A 15315-nucleotide genomic window follows, 5' to 3' on the forward strand; every position below is an offset into this window, starting at 1 on the left:
TCACTTATTGTATTACCACAAAAGGCTTGTCAATCCAGCTCTGCCGGAAACAGCTAAACAGACTTGTTGTGATTGTATCAGTCAACACTATGTCAATATTTATCCCTTCCAGCCCGAGGATTAGTATCGCGTGCTATGATTCCCTTCCACACAATTGAGCATGGCATTAGATTAACAGTGTCATGGCTGATCTGATCCTCTATGTCACTCAGTGGTGTGTGGGGGGTCTGTGGCTGCTGAGGGAGATGGATGGCCTACATTCTGGTTTAACCTCTTGATATTTAACCTCACCAGAAAATGTACTAATATACAAAAATGCATGGCAATATATGCAGAAGTACATATGATGCAGTACAGTGTTTCTTATGTTTAATCAGTTTGCTAAGTTCTATGCATACTTCCTGATAGGCAAACAATAAAAACCTATGTTTAGAAACCAAATGAAAGGGAAACATGAGTGGCTTGTCTAACTTGGAGGTAAAAAACAAAAACGTTGCGGAGTAAATACAATTGCTGTTACTGTTTTTTATTCAATGGTTGCAAGAATGTCCAACAAAATGAAGTGAGACAATATATTTTCTGAGAAAATAGAATAAAACACCCCACATAGAAATACGTCTGCATTTCATCAGTTATTATTAGTAAGTGGCATAGGACCCAACTGTTTGCATTGTTGACTTGAGTCAACAATGCAAACAATGTTTCTTTTATTCATAACAATGTTACATACCCACGATATACCAATGTATAAATTTCTTCATACTGTGTACATTTGTAAAAGCATTTATTATTGCTAAGGCACTTCTGGATAGATGCAAAATGCATTTCGTTGCTCTGTACTTGTGATATGTGCATTGACAAAGTAGAATTCTAATCTATTTTTATTTTTATTTTTATTTTTTTTTTAAATAGTATCTACATGGCAAAGGGAGTGTTTCAGGATAAAAAAAATAATCAAATACTGACATCATTCTGAAATGAGAGCTTGCATAAGCTAAAAATGCTAGCATCAAAAACAACCTTGTTTACAACATTTTGGTTTCTTTACATTTGGTCAGTAAAACTCAGGCAGTTGGCTGCAGACCGACTGGACCAAAACAAAGGTGCAGAAAATCTCTTTGGGATTTAGCTGTGTTGCCCCACACCAAGTGTGGCCCTTACTGTTTGATTAGGCGTCGGGACTGAAGCGTTGTTCAATCAGATTTCGGCTGTGGGAAGATTCATCAGCTCCTTCCCCCAACTTGGGAGAGAGAATAGAAATAACCAAAGAATAGGGTTTGAAATGAGTTCAGCAGTTTCCAACAGTGACATTTTGTAATGGGATGTGTCACATCAAAGTCTATGTGTGTGTGAACAAATGTGTGTGTTTTTGCTTAAACAAGACTTAGAAGGGGGAAATAAACAAATCATAGTAACACCAGTTGAGACACACACACACCTGCTCTTTGATGTAGCTGTTCCCACAAAGTGCCAGCCCTCTGAGTGTCAAAGCTACGAGGACACACCAAACAGACAGTCCGACCTCAAATCCTGCCAAAGCAGCACAAGGGATCCACAATGCCAGGGTGGTGTCCTGAAGGCGGGGGGGTGGGGGGGGGCGCAAACAGTGAGGGAACACAACCTTGAAATGTGTTTCTTAAATGTCATGCCTCTTGAGCTTTAGCTTAATAAAAGAGGAGGAAGAGATATAGGAGATGATGGAAGAGAGCTGAAGGGGCTTTCAAACTCACGTAAATTCGTGTTGTATCAAAGGGACATCTGGCACTAACAGGTGACCGAGCATTAATAGGCACCCCTGTATCATTGCAACCTATCATCAGGCCCTCTCCATTGTTGGTGACTGTGAGACTTATGGCCAGAAGGAGCCCAATGCAACATGCTGCTGAGATTACAGCATTCAGGAATGACAAAACCAAAAGTCCTATTTGCTGGAGATACAAAAACATGATCAAAATAAAACGTGTTTTAGTGCGCACACAGGGTTCAAGGACTGAACTGATTATGCCAAAAAAAAGGAAATTCTTACCAATTTTGTGTCTTTAAGATTCCTTGACATTAAGATGGCGACAATCCCAGTGACGATGCTCTGTGAGTTTCAGAGGACAAGATGATTGTGTCACTTCAGCATTTTCATTGTGTCACACAGTGCTTCTGGTCTAAAGATTGGGTGCAGATTTTCATCTAGATAGCATGCTGAAAAGACCTTTTATACAAAGACATTTATTGCACTTGAAAAAGAGGCAGGTGCGTCGAGTCTTTGTCCTGCCACTGATGGAAAGCCATGTTGGTAATAAATAACTCTTTGTACTGTGTCTGTTTTAACTGTAAACATGTTAATTACACATTAACGAAATGTGCACCATCTCATCAACAACAGCTGTCGGCTTATCTGGTAACTTAGTGAAACGGCTCCATTTGAGCAACTTGTGGTCTTTTTTTTTTTTTTTTTGACATCTGGCAAGTTCAGGCTCGATCAGAGTGAAAAGTGCATGAAGCAGTTTTCCAGCTGCAAAACACTCCTGTTCAGTTGAATATGCGAGGGCGATTCGACTGCACAGAACACAATCAGTTTGGTTGGCTTGCAACACTGAGTAGTTTCTGCATCGCAAGCATGTTACGTGCACTGGACATTTAACGTGAAGGAAATGGAGAATTCCCAATGTTGACTCACCAGCAGGCCAGAGGTAGCGGAGATGATGTTGACTACAGTATATTCAGTGGAGATGTGCTGGCTGGGATTGGCAATGTGGCGGAGGACATTGCCATGGACGATGGCTCCGAGGACGAAGTTAATGTGGCCAACCACGATGAGCGTTAACCCCCTTCTCATCACCCTCCTTGGCCCCTTGTGATTATCTGAATCAAAATACAGGACAAAAGCCCTCAGAAATGGTGTGTCGGAATAATTCAGATAAAAAAAAAAACAACAACATTTGTATGCGTCATAAAGGCGTAAAGTTGGCACTTTATTTCTCTCTAGATCTTCTATGACAGAGATCGTTAAACCCTTGTTTAAAAACGTCACATTTCCCCCCACAGCTTTTGTCATTACACAATAGAAAATGAGGGGGGAACCTACAATACAAGAAGACAAAAACTTGGTATAATTGAGAATTGCACCATTATTATTATTATTATTATAACAATAATTCAACATACAAAGAGTAAAACACCAACCAGCAACTACTTCAGTGCAAATACAATAACTTTGCGATAAATTTGAGCAAGACAGACATGGTTAGAATTGATTTGAGTAATCAGCGCTTGTGTGTATATCTACATTTAACAAGATATTTTGCACACAAAAGGCCCAGTGTTCGGTATGGGGGCGGTCACACACAAAGAGGCGAAGAAGCTGGAAGCAGCTCTCTGGAAAGCGTCAAACGACTGATCTCCTGCCAGCCTCTGTGAGCGCTGACAGCTCTTCTCCTCCAAGGATAAAACCGAGCAATTAGTGGCGCAGAAGCGCAAGAGCCGCTCGCACTTTTCAAAAATGAAACCATGTTGTGATCCATGCGGCCCTGAGGTCAGTCACAGCCCCGCAGGAGGAAGACGGAAAGAAAAGGAAGAGATCGGCAGCCAGACGTGACACTGTCCGTACCAACACATGCACGCGCACACCATCACGCGAGTTACTCACCGTAGGTGCACATTTCTCCCCCAGAATCCTGATATTCGCTTCGACGAACTCAGTGGCCGTGTTTTCCCGAGCACCTGTCCAACGCCTCCGCCGAAACTCACGCGCCCCTCTGGCCACTTCCTGTATGACGTCATCGCGCTCACCTGTGAAATGTTCGTCCTTGCTTGCTGGACGCTGAGGGGCGCAAGAGTTGTCGCGGGGATGGTGCGAGCATGTCGCAGCGTCAAAAAGTGCATTTGCATCTCCAAATAAATCACCTTAAAGTAACAAAAGCGTTTTATTTATTTACACTTTTATTGGAATAACGGTAATATACATGACAGAAAAATAAGACTATTAAAATACAACCAGGATCTCACATTTTTGAGAGGGAGAATAAAGCTTCTTTTCCAATCACATTAGCTGTTGTTGTTGTTTTGTGTGTTGTTGTTTTACCACTGACTCTAAATTCTGACTTTAAAAATGCATTTAGAGTCATACAAGCCTAACAGTTCAGAAACAAAGAAAATAAAGCTGAACACCAAAAAAGAAGAGAACTCTGTGATGTGTAGGAAACATGAAGGATGGAACACTAAAAAAAACAAAAAAACAAAAAAAAATAAAAAAAACCTTCATGAAATATTTCAGCGGACATTAGGGGATTTCTATGATCCCTCGAGCAAATTGACATTGTAACTTGACTGCAAGCTCATCCACTAGTAATCCATGTTGACTCAAACTTCAATCAAGGGTTCAGAGACGGTAGTGGTAGCAGTCCACAAAGAGCTCTGAGCCAAAATGTCACACAGATGATCCCAGCACAGGTCCGAACAAGACCTGTTTGATGTTACATTCTGATAGCAGGCTTTGCACTGTGTGGAAGATAATGACACATCCCAGATTCATTAACTGATCAAATGAAAAGGATCACACACACTAAGTGTCTGCCAGTGTGTTGAAACAAATAAAACAAAAAAACAAAATTGTGAAGCAAATTAAATTTAAAAATATTACGTCATTCAAACCCAGACACTTTAGGAATAGGCCGTCCCTCTATAAAGACAGCAGAGTTTGTAACAGAAGCCCCATGTGAGCATTTTAAATGCTGTGTTAACATTTGAAAACCAACCAAATGGTAAATAGTAAAATAAAAAAAAGGCAGAAGAGGAGAAGAGCAGGAGAATGTATGCAGAAAGCAGGGTTTAAGGTATTTGAGTAAAAAGACAAAAAAAAATTAACACTGAGTTCACAGTACCTCAAAGTAACCAGGTGTCCAGAGAAAAAGCACAATATGGCCACAAATGTGATGTTCAGTGGCACACTTACATTTTGCTCTCTAACAAAAGCTTTAATCAATAATCATGTTTATGAAGCAGTCATGTAAGAGGGCTGCATTGCTGGCATCCAGTTTTCACACCATTTTAATACATTCACCTGTTCGAAGACAAGCTGGTCAAACATGGCAAAGGCCCAAAAGCAGGGAATGTCTTTACTTGTGCGGGACATGAAATCAGTATAGGGAGAAAAACCACCGGAGATGTGAAGTTCTCTTTGGGACTTTAAAGGGCCACTGTGATCTTTACACAGATCAATTCAAATTTGGTACAGCAGCAGGGAGCAGTAAACATGCATGAGACATGACTCCAGTAAAGGCCCGACTTGGTCTTGGTTACTATTCAGATTCATTCAACAGAGCCAGACCAGGCAATTCATAATGTAAACACCTCACACTAAAATATGTCTGTGCGCTTGAGAACACAAGGATTTCAACAGAAAGTTGTCAAAAGATTTAACTTAATCTACAGCCAACTCATATACATATGTATTTTCAGACTTTCAAAATAAAAGTGTAAAATCAGTCAAGGTGGATTCTTTGGCTTTGACTTTGTGTTGCCATCGTTATTGTTGTTGTGTACGTGTGATTTAGGAAGTCTGAATCCTTTAAATGCCGGGGGGCGGGGGGAAAAAACACCCCTGCGGTAATACTTCCATGAAGGCTGAGTAAAATGAAAAATAAAAAAAACATAATCGTCACTCAGCTGTAACAGTCACTGAGAACAGGCTGACAAAGTGAGAGTGTACTTATGAGGAGGCTGTGAGATGTGTTGAGGAAACCACCAGAGCCTGGTTAAACGCTTCCTCCAGCAGAGAGGCAATTTTGTTTTGGTCAACCTGAGAAGAGAAGAATGATTTTAAAACAGGCTAAATGCTAAATGAACCGCCGTCCTATGGAAAGCAGAGCAGTCCATTCTATGAGAATAGATCCCAGCAAACATCACCCAGTCGGGCTTTAAATGTAAGGTGTAATATTTAGAAGTGCAGTAACAAGTTTAGATTTACTAGATTTTACCATCAGTAAAATTAAGCAATTATACAACAGTAGCATGGTGATTGAGCCGGCTGAGTGCATGTGTGGGAGTAAATTATTTAACGAAAGTGTTAAGGGGTGTGTGTGTGTGTGTGTGTGTGTGCAAGCTAAAGGGTCTCTGACCAAACACCCACCTCACAGATTAAGCCCAGCTCCACCAGCTCTCCAGCCAACTCTTGAACACTCTCGCCTGAAACACACATCAGATCACTTTAGAGACAGTGATTCATCGGCCCCAGCTGACACTCACTATCTCCCATAGAGGAGAAAGGTCAGGCTCAGGGTAAATACCACAAAATATAGTCCAGACGCCGCTTTTGAATCTACATCCCCCATCAAACGTATTAAAAGGCAGCCGCTCTAAAACCCGCTTTATTGCCTACAATAATATTTCCATGGGCATCAAGCAAAATGTTAGGAGATTCTCCAGATGGCTAAAAGGAGAGAACTTGAAGAGCCAAAATCCATGTTTCAAGTTTCTCCAAAGGGTGCTCTGTCAAAGTGAACTGCATGAAAAGCTCACGAATGGCTAGAATTTTTATTTGTGCATCATATAAGTGCACCCCCCCTCCTTTTTTATTTTTTTTTTTAACTTAAAAAAAAGAAAAATCATTCACCCACAGCAAACCCTAACTGACTGGGCCTCTCATTTCTTCTGAAAAAAAGTAAAAGAAAAAAAAGAATCACAATAAAGAAAGAAAGCAAAAAGGAAAAGGAAAAAGGAAAGTTTTAAGAAGAAACTCAGGGACAGTTGAAAGACTAGAAATAATGAGATTGAGTAAAGAAACGTCAGTGTAGTGCTGGAGAAACCTTGTGAAAGCACTCCTTTCTTTTTAATCAATCAATAAATGTATATTTTAAACCAATATTTAGTGACCAATACACAGACATTCTGTGCTTGTGTGTAGCGACTAGTGGAGTTGTCATGGTCTCCTGCATTTTTAATAATCTGTCTGTCAATTAGTAACCCTATTAGGGATGTGGCTGAGACAAGACAAACAAGACGAAGAGACGAATCATCAAACCGCTTTGAAAAAAACACACACCGCCTCCAACTATTAATGTTGAATCTGACAAGGTTCAGGGGAGAGGGCTGTGTTTTTGTTTGATGCTCTAAAAAGGAAAAGACAAGCTTTAATTGGGAACATATCTAAAGAAGACAGAGGTTATGGTTCAGTTAGTTTGTGACCCTGCAAGATGTGACTTTGGACTTTGTCGTTGTTGATAAGACAGGCACTAAGGACCATGCGCCCGATATCATCAGGAGGCACCGTTTGTCAGGAGCACACGGAGCGTTGGGAAGCTACAGGCTCCAATAGAGCACGTGATTCAGCACAAGAGAAAATATGATGTGAAAACGACAGGAGGAAAATGAAGAGTCAGGCATCTCAGATGGTTGTGTGTGTCTGTGCGTGTGTGTGTGTGTGTGCACGCGCGCATGCATGCAGGCGTGACAGGGAGATGAAAGTCTGGAAGAAGATGGTCAAATCCTGACAGAGGAGCTGACAGCTGCTGGCTTCAGTCTCTGACAGTCCCAGCATTCCCCACACGCCTGTGACATTATACACGCTTGTCATGCCGGCATCCATGGGCAAGTTGGAGCACACACACACACACACACACACACACACACACACACACACACACACACACACACACACACACACACACACACACACACACACACACACACACACACGCACACACACGCACACGGACCACTGCATCATCATGTCGTATTATGTGTAACAGTCCTGTGGTTATGAGAAACTTAAAAGTTGCAATTAATAAATATACAAAAAAACCCAAAGTGATCATAACTATTCTAACTATTTAGACAGAATTCCTGTTGGTGATCTCAAAGCCATTGAACTCAGTCAGAATACAATCCAAAATAGAAGAGCTACAAGTTTTTGTGATACACAAGCGGCAGTCAGTCTCCCAGCCTGAAATAGTCCAGCATGCTATATGTTGTGATGTCAACTGAGCGTTAAGCTCTCAGTGGAACATCACTCTCACTTTCCTCGCCAGTCGAGTTGCACTTGTTATGAAGAGGCGATGTGTAAGAAGTGCCGTTCGTGCTGACACTGCTGACGCTGCAGACTATAAATACAGAGCCGTCATACAGGAAGGACTTTGCTGCTCATGATTAATTCTCACTTTTTTTTTTAACAGTAAAGATCTATTTTATACAGTTTTAAGTATTATTTTAATCACTATATTTAAGACTTAAATTAGACATGGTTGTTTTCCGTTACATTTTAAACCCCCTTTGAACCGCTGAGGTATTTGATGGTTGATGAATGTGTTTGATTTAAACAAACTCCTCGTCTCCATCGTGAAATAGTAATGACAGTAATGTGGTAATGTAGCATAATTGACTTGAAAATGCTTGAAAGTACTTTCCACATGTCAGTGAACACACACACACACACACACACACACACACACACACACACACACACACACACACACACACACACACACAGTTCCGCTATCCTTGTGAGGATTTCCACTGCCTTCCATTCATTTCAGTAATTATGTGCAGCCTAAACCAAACCTTGACCTCGAAATGCCGCACTTGATCCTCAATTTAAAGCCTCCCCACACTTAAGCCTTCACCATAAAATGCAGTGATAAAAGTGATGAAAAGGAAAAATGTCCTCACTTCAAAGGAGATGGTCTCACTCTACTGGCTAGTCCTCACAATGCCTTATTATGAGATACGCATGCACATGTGCTCGTGCGCGCGCGCACGCCCAGAAGACTTGGCTCTAATTCTCCCCTTTCAAAAGCCAGGTGCCTCCAACAAATCAAATCATCAAGTTGCAGAAGACACAGCTGTATTAACAGGTTGGCCTTCTTCATAATTTGTGGCCGTATCCGAGCTGCCAACTCACTTTTGATTTAATGAAAGAGCCTGGTAGTGAACCTCAGTGTGCCAGCGCACGGTGGCAACTTTAAAATATGGCTGCATCGCGACAACATCATAAGGCGACAGATTAGCTCGGGGTGAGTGTGTGTGACTGATGAGGTGCTCTTACAGGGCAACATGTCACAGCTTAGATGTCTATTCAGTTTATCCTCCAGCTTCAGCAGTAATGTCAGCTAAGAGAAGAGAAGGCAGACACAAACTCAATCACATTTTTGTTTGACTCCAAAGATCTTATATTTTGCCACGAAAGAAAAATTTAAACATTTTATTTTAACATTATAAAAACACGACTTACGTGATACTTTGCTCCTTCTTCAACAGGCTCAACACTACATTGCATCTGAATGACCTGCATAGAAATGATAGAAAGGTGTAGAAATGAACAATTCCTGATTATTAAGTGAACACGTTTTTGGGAAGTGCTGCATTTTAAGAAAGATGCATCTTTTCTTTTGAGTAAACAGAATGGCTCTGCACAGCCACAGTTAACGGGTGCCACTTGGTCCCACAAACAACCAGGAAAAAATAAAATCAAACAGCACTGAGGAGGATTGTGTGTGACATGTCACTACTCAGCACCTAGACACACAACAAAGGGATGCACGCACCCGCCGTGTTTCAAGCTCTGCAGGTTCAGGGGTGGGGGATTTGACCAAAGGCACAACAATGGGGGATTTAACAGTCTCCTGTTGAGGCTGCTGAGGAGAGGGCAGCCCAAACGCTGTCATTGGATAAATACCGTTCCTGGTTCAGAGAGAAAGGCAGAGACAAAGAGAAGGAGAGGTTGAGGAAACACGACAAAATACAGAAGGAAGGAAGGAGTCGGAAGAAAAAGAAACACATTGTAGGAAATGGAATAATAAAACAATAGTCTAACATAGAGAAAAAATTACTGACACAATAAAATACTGTGAAAACAATGTTCCATTAAAAAGGGAATATCCAATACAAAACCAAACATGACTGAACAGTTTTAAAACACTGAATATGTTTTAAACCCTTCATTAAATTTAAAATAACTATTTGCCTATTGATTATATAGGCTTATATTACAGAGGACTACGTCTAGAAACTAAAGCATACTCGGAGAAGATCCAATACTGCCCCCGTGTGACCAGATAGTGCTGTTGCTCTTTCAAAAAAACAAGTTCTGCTTTGTGAAAGCAAAGGGTTTTCTTCTCTTTGCCTCTTACCTTACATCCTCCAGAAATTTATCAAGTTCCAAGGCAGGAAACTGTGAGAGCCTAAAATAAGTAAATAAATGCAGCTGTTAAAACAGTTGAATGTACAAACAAGTACAGTGAGACATGATCCAAGAGCTCATTCTCATTCTCAAAAACACAAATGACTACATTTATTCCTGACTTATTTACTCTGGTAACTTTACAGAGTCAGAGCTTCATGACTGAATCTGGTTTCTGAACTATTACTCATTGATCACTGCTACATCTTGATGACGGTGCAATAATAAAATGTATCATCTGTCTGACTCTTACTTGAGCTGAATGTCCTCTTTGATCTCAACAATGACCAGGTTTGGGTCCAGGTTCTTTGTAATCTCCTCCAGGGCATTCTCAGGAATCATGTCTGCACATTCACACGACATTAGTGGTGGGAGTTCTTAACAGAGTCAACCCTTTACCACATTAGCTGTAAGTGAAAGGGCCTTTACATGGGTGCATTTATAGACCCAACACTTTGCAACATGTTTAGCTCTTCCTGTAAGAACTTACGCTGATGGCTGACAATACAATGTGCAGCCAGAAGTTTCAGCAGCGGCACTTCGAACAGAGCAGGGTTGAAGAGCAGCTCTCGGGCTGTGGGCCTTCTGCAGGGATCACGCTCCAGGCATTTCTGGATAAGCTCCTGCAAAAACAAACATAGGTCACACACTTCTAGAAATATGAAGGGGCCTCTTTAAACTCACACATGGAGCTCAATGCAATATGACTTATTAATAAGCTCCTAAACACTGCACATATACATGGTCTGCTCATCTCACCCTCTGAGATGGGTTCTCCAGCAACTGTATGGAACTCTTGAGGGCCTCCTGAGAAATGTAAGATGACACCCCGTTCCCATGGATTTCCAAAAGCGCCATCTGAAAAACCAACCAGCGTGGTGAGAAACTGCTCCTGGTTGAACACTCGTGGCATTTTGTCATTTTTGGTGCCAATCTTGCCTCCAGAGCACAGATGCCAAATGAGTAGATGTCTACTGCTGTGGTGACATCAACATCTAGAACAAGAGACACAATGAAGACACATTGCTGCTTGGTCATTAAAGCATATAAATGAAATTAAATCAAGAGAAACAAACTGCCACACTGAAACATTCAGATGCATGAAAAACAAGTCTTCAATTTATTTAGAAACAGTAAAGCTTCAGACAATAAAGAGTCACAATAAAGACAAATATCTGCCTTTGTGTACCTCCATATTCTGGAGCATAAAAATGCAGGTTCTTCTGCTCCTCGTGGCAGGTCTTCACATGGTTGTTGATGGTATCTGGAGCCACTGGACAATAGAAGTTATTCACACAAAAACGATGATAGCAGTGAGGCAGGAAGAAGCATTTTCTTTATGAAGAGCATACGACAATCATCACTACAAACTTGTTTTCTTTATTAACCTCTAGTTCAGTGGGAGGGGTTGCTTTCATTTTTAAAACATGAGAAGTCTGCACTGATTAAAGTGCCCAACTAATAAACAATAATGACTTCCCATGTTATGCTGATGTGTAACAATGACCTTTAAAATGTCTCATTTATTTTAATTGTGTTTCAAGAGTAGCTGATGCAGTGTACCTGATCCGATCTTGATGAGCCCATTGTGTTGAATGAAGATGGTGTCACAGGTCAAGTTGCCATGAATGATGGGAGGGTCGCAAGAGTGTAAATAACTGTTATGAAAAAGAAAAAGATTTAAAAGATTACAAATATGAATTTTATGACACAGGCCAAGTCCTTTTTTAAAAACATTTTTTCAATGGAGGGCAGTCTATGTGAAGCGACAAGGAAAACCCCACCTGAGAGCAGACAGGATCTGTGTGCACCATCTCTTCCAAGCCTGTGGAACCACACACTGCCCATCAGAACATTTCCCATCCAAGTACAAAACAGCTCCGACGCTGCTTAGCTTCCGCGATCGGACAAGATCAAACATTCTCAGGACCGGCTCTGGTAAGGCCATGAGCCTCACCATTGATAGCTATAACAAGACACTGATACACAAGCAGCTTTCCACTTGTTCATAAAAATTTCATCAGTCGCGCGATTAGGACGTCACTTACTTGTGACCTTCTGCTATAGTATGTAGTCGGCTGTTACCTTTTCATTCATGGTTTTGTGATTCTTCTTTGTCTTCTTGAGGAACTGTTTCAAACTTCCTGATGACATATATTCAGTAATGAAAATCACCTACAGGAGGAGAGCCCACAAGGATAGTTTTTTTTTTTAATTATTGTAGACAACATTTTTTTCACAAATGATAAGTTATAAGTTATATGCATTAACAAGCATCTCCCTTTTATTTCTGGACTTAAAGTTAATATTTTATAGCCAGCATGAGACTTACCCTGGCCCGGTTCTCCTTATTATCAGCCCAGTATTTGTGAAACTTCACAATATTTGCATGCTCCAAATGTATTAGGCTGTCAAATACAGCCTTCACTTTCTCCTAAACACAGAGGGGACATGAAAAAAAAAAAGATCACATTTTCAAAGATAACCATGTGTTTCAGTAATTGAGTTATTGCCTCTATATATTAAGTGCGATACATATTTAAATTTTAAAATCAGCATTTTAAAAATAACTAGTAACATTGTGACTAAAACATCCATCTTCAACAGCTTCACTCCAAATGTGTATGCTATGGCTCACTTCCAGCGGTTTGAAGTTTTTCCTCTGTGAGATCATGACTTCATTCCAGACCACCTCCACCCCTTCCTCTGTGTCCATGGCCAAGTATGCAGCATCTATCCCCGGGACGTTGCGCTGATTCACCTACAAGGAATAACAACTCATACATACAGCCAGCTCTCTGCTGTTCTAGATGGCTTGATGTCACCTCTTTTTTTAAAAAAAAAAAAAAATCTATAAATGGATGATTTTACATGATGAAACTAGAGTCATGACAACAACTTTATCATAAAACACTTCCTCTACCCGTCTGTTTGAAAAGTGCACTGGGTGACAATGAGGACACAATACTTTGAAATGCCGCGTGTCTCATGATGGATTCATATGATATGTCACATGTAGTCAGTCAGTCAGTCAGTCACCTCCTCTCGGCGCTTCTGCCAGCGGCCGCACGGACTCTCCTCCAGGATCTCCGACTCGTCCTCGCTCTCGTCCTCATCCTCCGTGGCGGTGCTGCTGGCGGGGGGCTTGGTGGAGGCCGAGCTCGGTGCCGGAGAGGAGGCGAGAGCTCCACCTTGTACCTGTTGACCGCTACTGGACATGTGTGTCACCTCTGGAGCGTTGTTTCCCTCCTCAGCTGGAGCGCCGGTCCCCTGTGGACCGTCGGACACCATGACACACAACCTGTACGCCTGCTCCTTCTCTACGGTTCCGCTTCCTGGGGTGCAACAGTGACAAGCCGTTCAATGTTGCTCATTATTTTTTCACTCATTTCTTTCGCTCGACCCCGGTTACGCATCCATTTTGCCGTATGTGGCCTGGCCGTCAACACGGTTGAACTGAAGATAGACAGGATCCATGTAAACAAAACACGCATGTAGACTGAGTGGTGCGAGTTGTCATAAGGCTAATGACGCCATGAAAATGACTGTACTCGCACTTTTGACAAAACAGCAGGCAGCCCCCCCACCCCCAAGTCTCAACTTCAAAAACTATCTCAGCTTTTGTAGCCGTCGCAGCTAGCAGGTAAACAGCAGCGGTTCAGCGTAAAGTTTTAGTGAAGTTAAGCCTCCCACTCTTTGGCTAACTTTCTTCAAGGCTAACAAGCTAATAATGAAAGGTTAAAAAAAAAGTTGTGTAGCGCTGGGTAAAATGTCTTACCGTGGAACAGAGAGGAGGTACCACCGAATGAGTGACCCCTTGTTACATACTGACAACGGGCCGAGGCGCTCTCATGCAAAACTACCGACGACAGTTCATGGTGAAAATTTGTTGTTGTCGTTGCTGCTGCTGTTGCTTCTCAACTTGAAGTCGCCTTCTTCTCTCTCTGCAGCAGTTGGTGGGAGGGGTGTCATGCAGAGATCCGCATGCCTGCCGAGATTTGCATGCACATCGCGGGAGCGAGCACGACTGCAGCTTCGTAGCGCTTCGAGAGTTCAGAGACATCGTTGAATACGCCGTCGTTTGTTTCTCCGTGTGCTACTGAAGCATAAAGCACATGGTCACAATGTCGCCAGTGTTTTTCAGTGAGTTTAGAAGCACTTGACTGATCTCGGCGATGTGGGGAAATGACATCTCTGGTTGGCGATTGCGTTGGCAATGACGAAGACGCAAAAATGACTTTGATGTTTCAAATAGGATCTGTATTAAAATGATAGATAGATAGATAGATAGATAGATAGATAGATAGATAGATAGATAGATAGATAGATAGATAGATAGATTTAGTTATATAAATTTCAAACCACCAGAAACTCACGTCACCATGAAGTGCCACAAAATAATAACAAATAAAATACAATAAACAGTATCTAACAATGCTTTTTTTGACCCTGCTATTTTTTTTAATTTTTTTTTTTCATATACACCTATTTTCTGTTCCGGTTGAGTTACAGATGTGTCCGACTTTGTGTGTCCAGTCAGTGCGCAAAGTACCAGTCAGAAACAAAGTTTCGCCATACAGCGTCCCCAAAAAAGAAACAAGGGGTGCATCGTAAATGGTTTACAAACAGGAAATGCATAAATGACAAGTTTCTATTGAACCAACAAAATAAGACGATGAACACATGGACTTTGGTGGTAAATATTGTGTTTAAATAAGCCATTTCAACGCTTTGTGCCTGCCATGTTTGTTGTAGTTTACTTTTTTTTCTTCATAAATATACATCACATAACCTTTTAAACAAGATGACGATTGGACAGTTCTCATCCATCCTTCGGAACAAATAGTGCCATCTGTTCCCTATTATAAACAAAGTCAGTTTCAGATTAATCGTCACATTTATGAAACAAAGTTTAATTGTGCTTCGAAGTCTATTCTCTTCTAAATAACTCTACCAGCCGTAATATTTGTTCCGTTAAATTATGAGCGTGCACATTTTCGAGAAAAAAAAACAAAAAACAAAAAAACAAGATAGTTCCCCTCGGTATCAGAGTTGTTCGTGTCAAGGTCTGGTCTTTCCCTTTTATCTACAGAACATAAAAACGATTCTGTTGCCAGCAGCACCTATACCATCTTCTGCGTTGCTATGCT

The 15315-nt window shown here is 41.3% G+C and overlaps 2 protein-coding genes across 4 annotated transcripts; both read right to left on the reverse strand.

The window, feature by feature from the left end:
• Positions 1–510: 510 nt before the first annotated feature.
• On the reverse strand, positions 511–3782 carry krtcap3 (keratinocyte associated protein 3). The gene is made up of 6 exons (XM_076050189.1): positions 3641–3782; positions 2672–2856; positions 2027–2086; positions 1731–1928; positions 1439–1573; positions 511–1240 (listed from the first exon to the last, which is right to left on the reverse strand). Exons 1-6 carry the CDS (start codon positions 3651–3653, stop codon positions 1169–1171), a joined length of 663 nt encoding a protein of 220 aa, XP_075906304.1. The 5' UTR covers positions 3654–3782; the 3' UTR covers positions 511–1168.
• Positions 3783–3915: 133 nt separating this feature from the next.
• Positions 3916–14227, reverse strand: LOC142904195 (nuclear receptor-binding protein-like). Of its 3 annotated transcripts, none has more exons than XM_076050156.1 (18): positions 13944–14224; positions 13205–13500; positions 12804–12926; positions 12498–12599; positions 12251–12340; positions 11950–11990; positions 11729–11823; positions 11355–11438; positions 11105–11160; positions 10925–11023; positions 10656–10788; positions 10419–10509; positions 10116–10166; positions 9531–9666; positions 9218–9271; positions 9032–9095; positions 6122–6177; positions 3916–5791 (listed from the first exon to the last, which is right to left on the reverse strand). In XM_076050156.1, the coding sequence occupies exons 2-18, from the start codon at positions 13454–13456 to the stop codon at positions 5702–5704; spliced, it is 1617 nt and encodes a 538-aa protein (XP_075906271.1). In that variant the 5' UTR covers positions 13457–13500; positions 13944–14224; the 3' UTR covers positions 3916–5701. The 3 variants fall into 3 exon arrangements, 2 of the variants coding, with proteins under 2 accessions (XP_075906271.1, XP_075906280.1); XM_076050165.1 differs by having other exon boundaries at positions 13205–13435; positions 13944–14221; XR_012929358.1 differs by lacking the exon at positions 3916–5791 and adding an exon at positions 7034–7100 and having other exon boundaries at positions 13944–14227.
• Between the last annotated feature and the right edge of the window lie 1088 nt (positions 14228–15315).

This window comes from Nelusetta ayraudi, unplaced genomic scaffold, assembly GCF_046127955.1.
Source record: "Nelusetta ayraudi isolate G7.1 ecotype Tasmania unplaced genomic scaffold, CSIRO-AGI_Nayr_v1 ptg000005l, whole genome shotgun sequence".
NCBI classification, from domain to species: Eukaryota; Metazoa; Chordata; class Actinopteri; order Tetraodontiformes; family Monacanthidae; genus Nelusetta; species Nelusetta ayraudi.

Excerpts from the sequence above, each read along its gene's own strand:
- krtcap3 (XM_076050189.1), bottom strand. Across the intron at positions 2,087-2,671 it reads CCGCTACCTCTGGCCTGCTG|AGCATCGTCACTGGGATTGT; the intron begins GTGAGTCAACAT and ends TGAAACTCACAG. Across the intron at positions 1,574-1,730 it reads TTGATACAACACGAATTTAC|GACACCACCCTGGCATTGTG; the intron begins GTGAGTTTGAAA and ends CCCCGCCTTCAG.
- LOC142904195 (XM_076050156.1), bottom strand. The coding sequence starts at position 13,456 with ATGGTGTCCGACGGTCCACAGGGGACCGGCGCTCCAGCTGAGGAGGGA. Across the intron at positions 11,991-12,250 it reads ACAAAACCATGAATGAAAAG|GCTTGGAAGAGATGGTGCAC; the intron begins GTAACAGCCGAC and ends GTGGTTCCACAG. Across the intron at positions 6,178-9,031 it reads AAGCTGTGACATGTTGCCCT|GCGAGAGTGTTCAAGAGTTG; the intron begins GTAAGAGCACCT and ends TGTGTGTTTCAG.